The sequence below is a fragment of the Lolium perenne genome, chromosome 7, assembly GCF_019359855.2.
Source record: "Lolium perenne isolate Kyuss_39 chromosome 7, Kyuss_2.0, whole genome shotgun sequence".
Taxonomy (NCBI): Eukaryota; Viridiplantae; Streptophyta; class Magnoliopsida; order Poales; family Poaceae; genus Lolium; species Lolium perenne.
Window position 1 is genome coordinate 80,995,655 of NC_067250.2, and position 14,081 is coordinate 81,009,735.

The 14,081-nt window shown below is 44.2% G+C and overlaps 2 protein-coding genes across 2 annotated transcripts; one reads left to right on the forward strand and one right to left on the reverse strand.

Annotated features, from left to right (window-relative positions):
* The first annotated feature begins 262 nt into the window (after window positions 1–262).
* Window positions 263–5,446, forward strand: LOC127316891 (uncharacterized). The gene is made up of 6 exons (XM_051347360.2): window positions 263–1,101; window positions 2,014–2,125; window positions 2,218–2,389; window positions 2,475–2,674; window positions 4,608–4,742; window positions 4,972–5,446. The coding sequence occupies exons 1-5, from the start codon at window positions 374–376 to the stop codon at window positions 4,737–4,739; spliced, it is 1,344 nt and encodes a 447-aa protein (XP_051203320.1). The 5' UTR covers window positions 263–373; the 3' UTR covers window positions 4,740–4,742; window positions 4,972–5,446.
* Window positions 5,233–7,198, reverse strand: LOC127316892 (uncharacterized). The gene is made up of 5 exons (XM_051347361.2): window positions 6,783–7,198; window positions 6,281–6,386; window positions 6,123–6,204; window positions 5,951–6,008; window positions 5,233–5,855 (listed from the first exon to the last, which is right to left on the reverse strand). The coding sequence occupies exons 1-5, from the start codon at window positions 7,101–7,103 to the stop codon at window positions 5,709–5,711; spliced, it is 714 nt and encodes a 237-aa protein (XP_051203321.1). The 5' UTR covers window positions 7,104–7,198; the 3' UTR covers window positions 5,233–5,708.
* Between the last annotated feature and the right edge of the window lie 6,883 nt (window positions 7,199–14,081).

Sequence of the window (14,081 nt, forward strand, 5' to 3'; positions counted from 1 at the left end):
TAGATACAGATGTATCTAGACGTGTTTATTAACTAGATACATTTAGATATATATTTAAATTGTAGATACATTAATTTTAGCATCAAGTAATATGAATCGGAGGAAGTACAAGTAGTACGTAATACTTCACAAAATGAGGGGCTGAAATGCCAAAAACAACGTCTGACCTATCCATCCGTCCCCATCCCAGACGCCAACCTCGGCGAAAAGAAACCACCAAATCAGATCAGAAGACAACAGGAGCGGAGCCTGCTCCGAACCACCGCCACCCAACACCAAAACAAAACCGCGCCTCCCCGAGCCGAAACCCGAGACCGCAGCCGCCGATTCCCCATTTCAAAAAAGCCGCCGACGACCCCGCCGCCGCCGCCCGATGGTGTCCGACCAGGAGCTCGCCCGCTACGTGGAGTCCTTCGTCCGCCATGCCGCCGCGCTCCCCGGCGCCGCCGCCGCCGGGATATCGCCGCAGGACGTGGTGCGGCGGCTCGAGGCGCAGCTCGGCGTCGACCTCGCCCCCAGGGCGCCGCTCATCCGCGACGTCCTCCTCGCGCTCCTCTCCCCCGACCATTTCCCCCCCGCTTCCTCTCCCCACGCCCACCAGCAGCACCACTTCGCCGCCACCACCACCTCCTCCTCCACCATGCCCGCCGCCTCCGCGCCCTCCCCCACCGCCGTGCCCCACTACTTCTCGCAGCAGCAGCAGCAGCAGCAGCAGCAGCAGCCCACGCCGCAGCAGCTACAGTCCTACTACGCCGCCTCGCAGCAGTACCAACTGCACCAGCTCCAACAGCAGCAGCAGCACCAACAGCAGCAGCAGCAGCACCGCGCCAGCCCGCCCACCTCCTCGCCCTACGACGCCCCAGCCTCGTTCCGCTACGCGCAGCCCGGCGGGGCGCAGCTGCAGAGGCTCGTCCAGATGCAGCAGTACCAGCAGCAGCAGCAACAACAACAACAGCAGTACCACCACCACCACCAGCAGCAGATGACCGCCGCGGCTTCTGCCGCCACGGCACCCAATGCGGCCACGGCGGCACAGAGTCCGCGCGCGCCGGTGGCCGAGAGTCCGCGTGCGGCCGCGGCCGCAAGGCCCAAGAAGGAAAGGTGATGCTTCGCAACTTCGTTTCCTGATCGTTTTTTTTTCTCACATTCGTGCTAGGGTTTGGATCAGACGATGTTTGTGTTCGGTACACGCCTGCTACTGTGCTTTCGATTAACGTCCACGCCAAGCTATACTCCACATCATTTAGACTACTACATGTTCTGTTAGCTCCTTTTCTCAGATTTGTTTGGTGGATACAGGGTGGGTTAAGGCCTTCGTTTTTGGTGGTCAAATAATATCTTGTGCCTGTTGTTGAGTAATTAATTAGCGGGGTGATGTAAACTGCAAGCAAATGGTTTCAGAGCGGTTCATGACAACTAGTACTACCAGACTTTTAATTTTCACGGACTCTTGAGGGATTCCTTCTTGTGTACTTCAGAAAATCTTTGAATACTGCCGTAGTTATGTCAACCTGACCTGCAGAATTGATGCCTCTGAACCCGTACTAATGGATATGGACGTCCCCATCAAATTTGTTGCTTCACAAAGCATCCTCTAGGAACGTCTTCTGACCCTAATGTTTGTTGCGCTTAACAAATGGATTTGCAAGTGCGGTCCATTTATTTTGCTGTCAGGAACTTGAAACAAACCATATTATGTCTGTTCACTTTGTTAAACTAATTACATTTGTATGTCCGATGACAACATTTAGGGCAGATCTCTGCATGTTTCCCTCAAAAAATGAATAGTAGTCAGCGCCCCTGTTGGTTTCATGGTGAAGGGGATTTTTTTAAGCACACATCAGACTGTCTGTATGGAAGAATATTCCTTAAATGAAATCTGGAGGGGTACTTCTCCTATGATTATAGCAGATAAAGATGTCTACCTTCTCTTGTTCTCAAATTGTCTGCTATCTCTTACTGTTGTCCAGTCTGTTTATCTAATTTATTGTTTCTGGCCGTCTTGTTAATCAGTGCTAGCACTGGAGTAAAACGAAAAGGTGGTACAGGGGGATTAAACAAAGTCTGTGGTGTTTCACCTGAGCTGCAAGCTATTGTTGGTGAACCAACAATGGCTAGGACTGAGGTTTGTTATTGTGGCCCACCTTTTTTCTGTCTTCACTTGTCTTGGTGCATCACGGAAGTAACCCCTAAGATTGTGAATTGAATCAATTGCAGATCGTCAGGCAGCTTTGGGCATACATTCGCAGAAATGACTTGCAGGACCCTAACAATAAGAGAAAGATCATATGCAATGATGAGCTACGATTGGTTTTTGAGACTGATTGCACTGATATGTTCAAGATGAACAAGCTTTTGGCGAAGCACATAAGACCACTCGAGCCAACAAGTAGGCCTTGCTCACACACAGCTGTTATGTTCTCCATAGTAATTAAGATTTGGAATTAAATAATATGCGATATAAATTTCTGCAGAAGATTCAAATCGCGATTTGAAGAAGCTGAAGCCCGTGGAAGATGAGCCCAGCCCTCCTGCCGAAGCTGAAGCTACAAACCAACTTCCAGCTATTGTGTCTGATGCTCTTGCTAGCTTTTTTGGAACTGGAGAAAGAGAGATTCCACACTCTGAGGCTGTCAAGCGTGTTTGGGACCACATCAAAAGCAATAATCTAGAGGTTAGTGGATGATCAATTTCAGATCTTTGATGCTCTATACTGTTCTTATGTGAAATGCCCTGTGATATGAAACTTGTAGTGGCTATTGGGATTAATTGTGTCCAACCGTAGAGAACTACAGTAAGTGGAAGTGATTCTTCATTTCATTTTAGTTATTACCTAAATATCTTTCGAAGGTAGAATCATGTATAGTTGATATAGATGTAGACTTAGAATTACTATCTAATAAGAAAGCATATTTGAGCGCACACATTTTAGGATGTTAGGCTTGAAATAACGCGCATTTTCAGAACCTGGGTTCTGCGGAACCGGATTAAACTTACTCTGCCACTAAGTTACATAGTTACCCGATCATTAAGTTACAAAAAATTCGGGATGGGGAGTTTCCTTTAGACTGTTCATCTGAAACTTTCAGTTTTTCCTAAGGTACATAGTTTCAAATTTAGGTACGAAAAATGGCCCGCACGTGCATCCTCTACATGCAAAATATTTATTTAGAATTTTTAGAGATCTGTAAATATGGATTTTCAGCCTGTACAGTAAATAGGTTCCCTTGACCCAGGTGCCACTGCGTATTTCTAGGCTTGAAATTATTATCTCACAAGGTAGCATATTTAAGATAATTGCACTCCTTTCTCTGGGTGCTCCGGATAGATGGTATCATGGTTTGTATTTTTTCTGTCGAAATCTTGACAGATTTTGTTGACTGGACACTATGTTAGATATTTTTTTTGTTTAGCAGATCACTCCTTTTTTTTGAAATCTTTTATCTGTTAGATTTGGTTGGCAACATGGTTGTTGGTGGTTGATCAACTAGAGGCATATGGTGGTTGTTATTAGATATAAGTTGTTGAGTGTATGTTCCCATGTGCTTTTATTTTTTCAACTTGAGGAGCTGGTACTGCTTTTCAGTGAGTACAGTTATACCCTTTTATCTTGAGCAGTGATAAGCCAGTATTTTGCAGATCGATTTATATGCAAGTTGGTTGGTTGTCTATTCTCTTTGAACCTATGACAAGAGTGAAGCATAAGCAATGGTGGTTCTTTTGGATATAAGTTGTTTTAGTGTAATACTCCCATTTTTTTTCGTACTTAAAAGAGCTAGTCACATGGTCAAAAGGCTTTACAATACCACTGCCCCCTTAGTCCTTACATGAATCCTTGGCTGTTGTATGCGTGTACTTTGCTGATTGCTATATGCAAGTTGGCTTATTGTCTGTTTCTCTTTTGACTTATGACATGACAAGAGTGAAGCATAAGCAAAGCATTCCCACAAAAGTGCGCTTTTCACTCTTTAGTGTTTTCATACATAACTGAATAGTAGCAGTTTTGTCATCTAAGACATCTGCGAATGATAAATCAACTTATATCTTGATTATGTAGTATGTTAATGAAATTACCTGCAGCTCTCAGCTTGCAAACTTCATGGTGTTAAATAATTCATGCCACCAACCCTGTCCACCATGTGATTTTCCTTGTTCTTTTTGTTGATAATAGAGATGTTTCATGGGTAAATATTCTGTTCTGCATGTCGTTGCATCTATAGATATAGTAGGGATGCAAGTGGGATCCCACTTCTAAGTTCAAAATTTGAGCAAAATATTTGATCTTGAAATCTTGAAATGACTTGAAAGTGGGACATAGGTGGGATCCCACTTCACACCCTAAGATTTATTTTAAGGTAGTATTATTTACTGCTAAGCATTCAAGGTACGCATATGTATATTTGGCTGGTCTGGAAGAGAGCCTATATTTTTGTGACATTTTCGAACTAAAACAGGAGTAGACTGTAAATTGCCTCTTTTGTTTGTGATTTACCTTTCTTACTGAAACAACTTTCTAGGATCTACTCTTGTGTGCAGACAAATCCCACGATGATAAACCTAGGCCTCTCTAAAGTACCTCATTTACATTCTTGCTTGTTATGTTACAGGATCCATCAAATCCCACGATGATACTATGCGACGCAAAACTTAAAGATCTCTTTGGATGTGAAAGCGTAACTGCTCTGGTTGTTTCAGAGTTGGTGTCACACCACCTTTTCAAGCAACCTAACAACATCTAACTGGTTAGTTACTGACTTCTTGTTAAGAACATCCTCATGTTTGTCCGTCTTGCTCTGCAAGTCCCTGGTTTTTCCGGTGTTGCATTGTAGGTCTATAAAATGTGTGAAACCGGTACAAGGATATATTTCTTAGAACTTATAGTGATATTTTGTTCTGCTAACTGTTTGTTCTGTTTCATTTAGCACTGTGTTGGTTTGCTTATCTAATATGACCGTCTAACTTTGCGTACAGATGAAACGTGGAAGGACTCTAGTCGGTCTAACATTCTGGTACTAGGAACTGATGAAACTACAGAAACTTGCTGAAGTTACTAATTGCATCTTTTGGATCCAACAGACTGATGTACTTACGTGAAGGGCTGTAGGCTAATCGCTTCAGCAATCAAAAGGAATGGTAGTTCTGCATTTGTCTGGTTTGACCTCTGGGGAAGGGTCACATCTGGTAGGCAGTGTCTGTGTAGTCTGTTAAATAGGAAGCAGTCTGAAGCAACCGTAAAAGAAAGCGAAAGCTGATTAACTTTGATGTAAGTTCAGCAACCATAGATGCTCTTTGTGGTAAGAAGTAGCTTTCTCCTTTTTACCCAGAAAACATGTTACATTTCCTGTTAAAGAAGATCTGTCTGACATTGTAATGTTGTAGGTAATGCATGCTTATATATTTTAGATCACTATCGAAATGCTAATGACCTGCTCCAGTTCTTTCTCAATTGTGGCTCTAGTTCATCCTATTCATGATGGTTGCCCTTTCTCTTCACTTCTTTTGCAACTAATCCCCTCTGGATTACATGCACGGATAATGGAGATATGCTGTTTTCTGTGGCCAAGCAATAACCATGTTGCATCATCATAGCACTAGCATTGTGTCATGTCACTGGTACTTCGTCTAGTGCTGACAACTTACAACAGATTCTGCTGTCTTTACTTCAGAATTCTTTAGAACACCAATGCGATCTTGCTGCCCTAATGAACCTACAAGTTGTTAAACATGGCGTAGAACAGGACCATGACCACCAGGCCAATGATGGCGCAGACAATTATGTTGCTTCTCTCCTTATCTTCCACCTTGCCTTCCGGTAGAAACTTGTTTGCCACAATCAAAATTACAGCATCCAAATTCTGCAGCGGTGAAAAGATATGATCACAAGCTGTAAATCAGAGTGCATTGTTGGGATTTGTGTAATTTTGATTCAGTGTGTGCGTATCATGCTTGCCTGGTAAATCATCTGAAGAATCTTTTGTAGAAGTGGCGTGCAGGCCTTATTCACTTGGCTACAAGAACAGAGAAATAATGATGTTTCTGGTCAGAACCTCTTTGTTTCTGTTGTCTAAATACGCCTGTAAGTAAGCACCAAAAGTTGACCCAGATTCAGAGTTGGTGGATACCTGATGAGCAGCAGGCCTGTGTAGACGTGGGTCGTGGATACAGCGCAGTCTACGTCCCAAGGCAGCTTCTCGCCCTTCCATTCTGCAGGGAAACATTTTGGTATGAACTGATCTAAATTGTGGTTGCCACGTTACTGCTGAGAAGAGTTTAGACAGACCTAGAGACCATTTGATGCCCAGGTCAAAGCCTCCGTTCTCCGTGGGCTTGAGCACGAACGAGACCTGGTGCCGGAGCATCATCTCATGTAGAAGCAGGAACATGTTCTGTTAACCATGTCGTCGGTCAGAAATCAGAATGTCCATGTTGCCTTCTGAACAGGCCGAACAAAACAAGGTAGCAACATCAAGCAAGGAAAAAAAAGGGTTCAGGTTATGGAGGCAGCTGCAAGCCTCGGCTTCTGAGCAAAAAGAGGTCAGACACGCCACTGAAAGTGTGGGTCGGTCAATCGGCCAAAATTTCCAAATTTTCTCTTCATATTGGACCGCTTTTAGATATAGAACCAATTTGTTTTCGGCCAGAAGAAACGAAAAATGTATGCATAAGTAAATAGAAAAAGCCTGGTTCCGCTCTTGTGGTAGCATTTGGACCAGCATAATGTTTACTCGGCTATTTCAATTTTCAGACTCTAAAATTAGGCACGATCCTCCAGGTTTTTTTACCTTGCTTATCTGCGAAATACTGACGGGCGGAAGGTTGCTGAAGAAATACTGGCACTCCTCGGTGATCAGCTCCAGCAGCTCCTTGATGCTCCGGTTCTGGATGGCAGAGTTGAGCTTCACGATCCTCATCATCGCCCGGAACCCGTCTCCTCCATCGCCGAACAGAGCCTTTACACGTAGTCTACCGCCATTTCTTCTCCTCGTCTCTGCACCTTTGCAGTAGGATGACCTGGAAGCACACCCCGGCCTGCTAATTCTGGTCCCGTTTCGTCGCAGGTGGATCAACGGTGTAGCAGGAGTAAGAAGGCATGACAGAGTCATGGCGCCCAGAGCTGAACCTTGGATGTGGAATGCATGGACAGCATGGTTGTATAAGACGATATATGAGGTTGGGGGTTTGGTTTGCGTCGATGCATGTCCGGCTGACAAGGAAGGGATTGTATGGGCCGGAAGCCATGTCCGTGATGTGTTGCAGACTTGTAGCTTAGCATGAACAGGTTGCAGTGTTGTCAAGGTAAGCAAGGAAGGATACTCTTGAAAACTTGGCTTCAGGCCAGGTCCATACCCTACAATGCTTTTTTTTTTTTTTGAAACGGAGGCAAAAGTTTTGCCTCAATCTATTAATTAAGAAGAAAGTGCCCAATTTTTAGGAGAAAATCGGACGAAAATCAACAACACACACTTAGCACCCCGCCAACCTGGCTACCCACACGAAGCACAGACGCCATCGAGGAGAAAGACCCGTTGAGGATGTCATCGAGCGTCATCGTCGTCACTCCTCCACGAGACAGCGATTCCGACTTCACTTTAGACATCCGCCATCGAGAACCTTGCCGCAAACGACAATGGAACCCAAGTGAGCCTGTGCCAAACAGTCGACCCCCAAGCACGCCGAGGAGGAGGCAGCTCCGACTTCAACCGTGACCTTCATAGGAGAAGTTGCACGCCTTGCACCGACGTAAGCACCAATCAAGTGGCATCGTTGCCACAAGTCGCCTCGCAGCTCCGACTTCACCATGACGGCAGGGGTGACGAAGAACATGCCGCAATTCTGATCCGCTCACCATTGTCATCGTCGCCACGCAACCCATGACGCCAACACCATCCAACTTCCACGGGTCCCTCCGACCTAAGCAGCTCCAAATCGATGCCCTCAAGAGGGAAGACGACACAAGAATGTCGCCATCGACCGATCATGGCGGATCTAGGGATTTCCCCGGAGCAAACCCAACGTCACCTCGGCGATGCCTTCAAGAAGGGAGCGGCGCCCGAAGCCGCCGCCATCGCCGGCCTCGGCCAGCTGCCGGCCGGCCAGCAACCGAGACAAGGCGTTAGCCTGGGACTTGTCGCGCCATCCTGCTTCATGCCCAAGACCGGACCACCTTCTTCCACCATGCCCACCAACACCTCGCCGCTGCCCGGGGCAGCCGCCCCCGGAACTCCACCAGCACCTACCACTTCACCATTGCAGCACCACCACGGCCGGGGCCTTCCGCGCCAGCTAGCCGCGACGCCCAGACCACCCACGCCCGGAGCCGGCCCGCAGGCTGGGATCCGGCCCGGCGGCGCCCGCCACCCTCGGCGCCGCCGCCCCACACGGCCTCGCGCCACCACCTTCCCAAGGCCGCCGGCCAGCCACGCAGCGCCCGCAACGGCCATCGCCCGACCGGCCTGTGCCAATTCCAGATCGGGCCCGCCGAGCCGCCGCCAGCAGCCACGCACCATGCCGCCGGCCTCCGCCCGTCCCGCCGCGAGGTGGTCATCCCCACCGCCTCCGAGCACTCGACGACGCCATGCGCTAGCGCGCCGCCTCGCCGGCTCAACCCAGATGCAACCAGCCGCCGGGGGTTCCCCATCCCACGAGCGAGCAACTCCCGGCCGGATAAGAGACATGGCCTGCCGCCGCCGGCTCCGCGCGGTCTTTGCCCGGCGGAGTTCGCCGGCGACGGCAGGGGAGGGTTGGGTGGGGGTTGTGCTGGCCGGCGTGGGCTTTTTCCGCCGCCCGTGTCGCCCAGGGGAGGGAGCGACGCGGGGGCCTTCGCCTGCTAAAAGCCCCACCCTACAATGCTATAAGTAGCTATGCTCACACCATGTTTCAGAAGCTTCACCGGCAGGCTTTGCATGGTTCAATTAATACTGTACTACTTGTTTGAATAGCCTTTTGTCTATGTGAAGTGTTTTGTCTATGTCTGCAGCGTTTTATAAGAAGAGATATCGTTTAGGACATCCGGACAACGACGCAGAAAAGTCCTCGTTCATGGAGCATAACTGCATACCAATATCAGGAGTCGAATTTGTTCGCGCTTTTACTCCCCTTTTCGCAAAAAGGAGTCGAAATTGCTGTACAGTACTCCGTACTTCAGTTCCAATTGACACGCCAGCCAGCCGGAAGCCAAGTACTCTCTCATTTTTTTTCTTCATTTAGAATAAATATCCTGCCATCTTGGGCTAACCGTCACCAAACCTTTTAGATTGCCAAGACTAATAATCACTTGGGCCAATTTTTCACTAGCTCGCCAGCTTCTTAGTTCTTTCCCACTACTAGCTTCCGGAAGCTCCAATATGCTGATCTAGTCGGCACATGCGGCGCACCGCACACCCGCATCGGTTAGTTGGGTCACGGCCCAACAGGAATACAAGATCAGGTAGATTATCCTTTTCTCTTTTCTTTTCTATTTTAGGTTGTTTATTTTTTGAGTTTTTTTGTTTTGAAAATCTGTGATTTCTCAAAAATGTGTTTTTTTACATCTGATAATTTTCAAATTTAAATATTTTTTAAAATGTGAATATTTTTGAAAATCAATATTTTATAAAATCAGAATATTCTTGTAATCTATTTTTTTTCAATTTCGAGCATTTTCAAAATCCAAACATTTTCCGAAGCTAAGCATTTTTCGAAATTACATTATAAAATAAAAATAAAAAGAATCGAAGAAAGGAAAACAAAACAAGAAAGGAAAAGGAAAAAAAACCCTGAAAATTGAGGATATAGGATTTTTGCCCCAGCTTCTTAGGTTTTTTTATGGCAACCAACTTCTTAGGTAAAGAGTATTTGGCCAAGCAGGAGCGAGCAAACTGACAACCTTCCCCTAAGAAAGCCTACTCTTTTTCTTTTCCTCAAAAATAAACCCATCCTTTTGGGTCCCATTTTAATATAAAAAATTAAAGTAGGAAAATTATTTTGAATCAAATTTAATACATTTATTTTACATACTTATAAAGAATGCACTATCTTCGTTTGGGTTTGGAAAGTCCCGTGCATATTTTTCACAACAAACTCGATCAACAATATATGAGTATTACCCCACAAAAACTACATCAATGGATTCATGTTTAAAAGATGTTTCCAATGTTATAATTTGATGGCATATAACTAATATTTTGTTGATCAAACTGATGGAAAAAGTTTTTTCTTAAAACCTCAAATGTCAAAAATAAGTGACATATAATACTAGAGAGGTCAATATCGAGTACTTCTAGGGTCAAAACTGTAGGGATTCGTAGCATAGAAAACAAAAAATTTCCTACCGCGAGAACGCAATCCAAGCCAAGATGCAATCTAGAAGATGGGAGAAACGAGGGGATGAACGAGACTAACCCTTGAAGATTTCCAAAGCCTACAAGAGGAGGCTCTCGTTGCTGCGGTAGACGATCACTTGCCGCTTTCAAAAGCGCGTAGAAGATCTTGACGGTGCCACAATCGGGCAGCACCTCCGTACTCGGTCACACGTTCGGTGTTGATGACGACGTCCTTCTCCCCGTTCCAGCGGGCAGCGGAAGTAGTAGATCCTCCTTGGAATCCCGACAGCACGACGGCGTGGTGCCGGTGTCGATGGAGATCTCCGGCGGAGCTTCGCTAAGCATATGCGGGAGATGTGGTGGAGGAGAGGTAGCTAGGGTTTTGGGGAGAGGGGGCTTGGGCGCCGGCCCTCATAGGGGTGCAGCCAAGGTGGAGCCAAGAGTGGCCGGCCAGCCCCTCCCCTCCTCTCTTTATATAGGTGGAAGCCCCAAGGATTAGGTCAAAAGTCTCCGAATAAGACCCTAACATAAACCTTCCATATGACCAAACCTAGGGGGAGTGGGACTCCCCCCTTTCCTTGGTGGGGTGGCCGGCCACCATGGGGAGGAGTCCACTTGGGACTCCTCCTCCCTTAGGCTGGCCGGCCAAGGTGAGTGGAGTCCCTCTGGGACTCCACCTTCCATGCTGATTTCTTCCGGACTCTTCTAGAACTTTCTAGAACCTTCCAGGAAAAATACCGGATCATTTTCAAAACTAGAAAATGACTTCCTATATATGAATCTTATTCTCCGGACCATTCCGGACCTCCTCGTGATGTCCTGGATCCCATCCGAGACTCCGAACAAAACTTCGAACTCCATTCCATATTTCCATATCTACTTAAACGACATCAAACCTTAAGTGTGTCACCCTACGGTTCGCGAACTATGTAGACATGGTTGAGACTTCTCTCTGACCAATAACCAATAGCGGGATCTGGAGATCCATAATGGCTCCCACATATTCAACGATGACTTTAGTGATCGACTGAACCATTTACATATGATACCGATTCCCTTTGTCACGCGATATTTTACTTGTCCGAGGTTTGATCATCGGTATCTCTATACCTCGTTCAACCTCGTCTCATGACAAGTACTCTTTACTCGTACCGTGGTATGTGGTCTCTTATAAACCATTCATATGCTTGCAAGCTATTTAGACGACATTCCACCGAGAGGGCCCAGAGTACATCTATCTGTCATCGGGATGGACAAATCTCACTGTTGATCCATATGCCTCAACTCATACTTTCCGGATACTTAATCCCACCTTTATAACCACCCATTTACGCAGTGGCGTTTGATGTAATCAAAGTACCTTTCCGGTATAAGTGATTTACATGATCTCATGGTCGAAAGGACTAGGTAACTATGTATCGAAAGCTTATAGCAAATAACTTAATGACGTGATCTTATGCTACGCTTAATTGGGTGTGTCCATTACATCATTCATATAATGACATAATCTTGTTATTAATAACATCCAATGTTCATGATCACGAAATCATGATCATCTATTAATCAACAAGCTAGTTATACAAGAGGCTTACTAGGGACTATTTGTTGTTCACATAACACACATGTATCAATGTTTCGGTTAATACAATTATAGCATGGTATGTAAACATTATCATAAACACAAAGATATATTATAATAACCATTTTATTATTGCCTCTTGGGCATATCTCCAACAGTATCCCACTTGCACTAGAGTCAATAATCTAGTTTACATTTGTAAAGATATAACACCTTGGCCTTCCGGTGCTTTATCATGTTTTGCTCACGAGAGAGGTTTTAGTCAACGGATCTGACACGCTCAGAAACGTATGTATTTTGTAATTTATTTGCGTCTCAACGCATCACTCATTTTCTAAATGGGTCGACATTAAATATGTTTGGTCTTCTGGTGGAACCTTAATTCCGCGGTCTGAAATATGTCACTAATATTGTCATACACAATATAGTTTCAAAGTTCTGACACTAGCGGAACTACACCAAGTTCTCAAAGAACCTCTTGACTTAACATCCTCAGTCATTGTCAAAACAATGACATATTCTGCCTTCGTTTGTAGAATCCGTCACAACATTTAGAACTCATCTAAATCTAGCATAGACAAATTCTAGCTCATTGTGCTACCTTTTAAACAGCCTAATTTGAGATTGAAATTTTATTTTTATATGTGACCAAACTAATATCGGTGCAACACCTTACAGCGATTTGTTTGTCAACTATATATCCTTGGTTCTTCTAAAGTATTCAGGGATATTCTTACTGTTTATCCAATGATCATCACATGAATCATTCTGGTATATGCTCCTAACCATTTAGAGCATAGGACATCTGATATTGTACATATTATTCGTGATCTAAAATCACTCATGTGTTTTTACTCATTGAGTGTCAAATACACTCAAGTCTTGTAAAACCTTCACATGAAAAGAACACCTTCTTTATATTGAACTACTTCAATATTCATTCTATGTACTTTTTAACTTAAACTTTTATGTGTTTCAATCCATCTTCATAGATCTTGACACTAAATATGTTTCAGTTCATATCCTTTCATTGAAGTTTAATTCTCAATGAAACCTTTTTAATCAATTATATAATTACATTATTTATAATCAACGATATGTCACCTACATAAAGTATTACAAATATGTCTCAGCACTCCCACTTAATTTTTTGCAAATGCAAGCCTCTTCATCGTCTCTGATGAAATCATAACTCTTTGATCATTTCATCCGGTGAAGATTCCAACTCCGCAATACTCACTTCATCCAATTGAAGTTTGTATTCCTATCTAGTATTCTACGGACTAGCAAAACTCTTGGTTGTATCTTGTATACACCTTTAATACACACTTCTGTTAAGTAATATATTTTGCCATCCTACTAACATATCTTATAAAAGAAATATGTAGTGATTATTAGAATAATCCACATAGACTATAAGCATTGCTACGGAAGATCTAATCTTATCGTAGTCAACTCTTTGAACTTTGTCGTAAACAACTTTTCGACAAGCCTAGCTTCTTTAAGGACATTTCATCCAAGTCTATCAATTTCATAGATTTATTTACTTTCAAAAAGTATTCATCTATCTTGGATTTCATGGCGTATAGCCATTTTTAACGGAGTCAGGGCCCATCATAACTTCTTTGTTTGTAGTTGATTTATCATTGTTCAAAATCAATCCTTTGTTCACAAATCATTTATTTGATCACAAAGTAAACCATACCTACAAGGTTCAATATGTACTTCGATCTCCATGACTAAAACACTTTGTAGTCATGGAAGCCATGATCGTCGTGGCCGCTTCCGGAATCAATTTCCGATGTTGCGCTACTCTGATCATTATGCTCAGGTTCATAAACCTTATCAAGTTCTATTGTCCTCCCACTCAAATACTTCGCTAGAAAACAATTTCTTGGAAATAAGCAAGTAACATTAACAAACACTTTTGTCTTTTACTTCATAGTGAAAAGAATTCCCAATCAATTCTTTGGGATAACCAACAAAGACATTCATCCGATTTTGGTTGTAAACTCTTAGACCAAAATTTAAAGAAAGGACTATTAAGGTTTATACCCATGCCATAACTTGTATGGTGTCATTTCAACGGATCATGATGATGCTCTATTTAGTGTAAAAGCGGTAGTCTCTAAAACATAATCCACAAAAATATAATGGCTTCATTTTATTTTATCTCATCATTAATCCAACAAGGTTTGGAT

Excerpts from the sequence above, each read along its gene's own strand:
- LOC127316892 (XM_051347361.2), bottom strand. The coding sequence starts at position 7,103 with ATGACTCTGTCATGCCTTCTTACTCCTGCTACACCGTTGATCCACCTG. Across the intron at positions 6,205-6,280 it reads GGGCATCAAATGGTCTCTAG|AATGGAAGGGCGAGAAGCTG; the intron begins GTCTGTCTAAAC and ends GTTTCCCTGCAG. Across the intron at positions 6,009-6,122 it reads ACAGGCCTGCTGCTCATCAG|CCAAGTGAATAAGGCCTGCA; the intron begins GTATCCACCAAC and ends CTGTTCTTGTAG.
- LOC127316891 (XM_051347360.2), top strand. The coding sequence starts at position 374 with ATGGTGTCCGACCAGGAGCTCGCCCGCTACGTGGAGTCCTTCGTCCGC. Across the intron at positions 1,102-2,013 it reads GCAAGGCCCAAGAAGGAAAG|TGCTAGCACTGGAGTAAAAC; the intron begins GTGATGCTTCGC and ends CTTGTTAATCAG. Across the intron at positions 2,390-2,474 it reads AAGACCACTCGAGCCAACAA|AAGATTCAAATCGCGATTTG; the intron begins GTAGGCCTTGCT and ends AAATTTCTGCAG.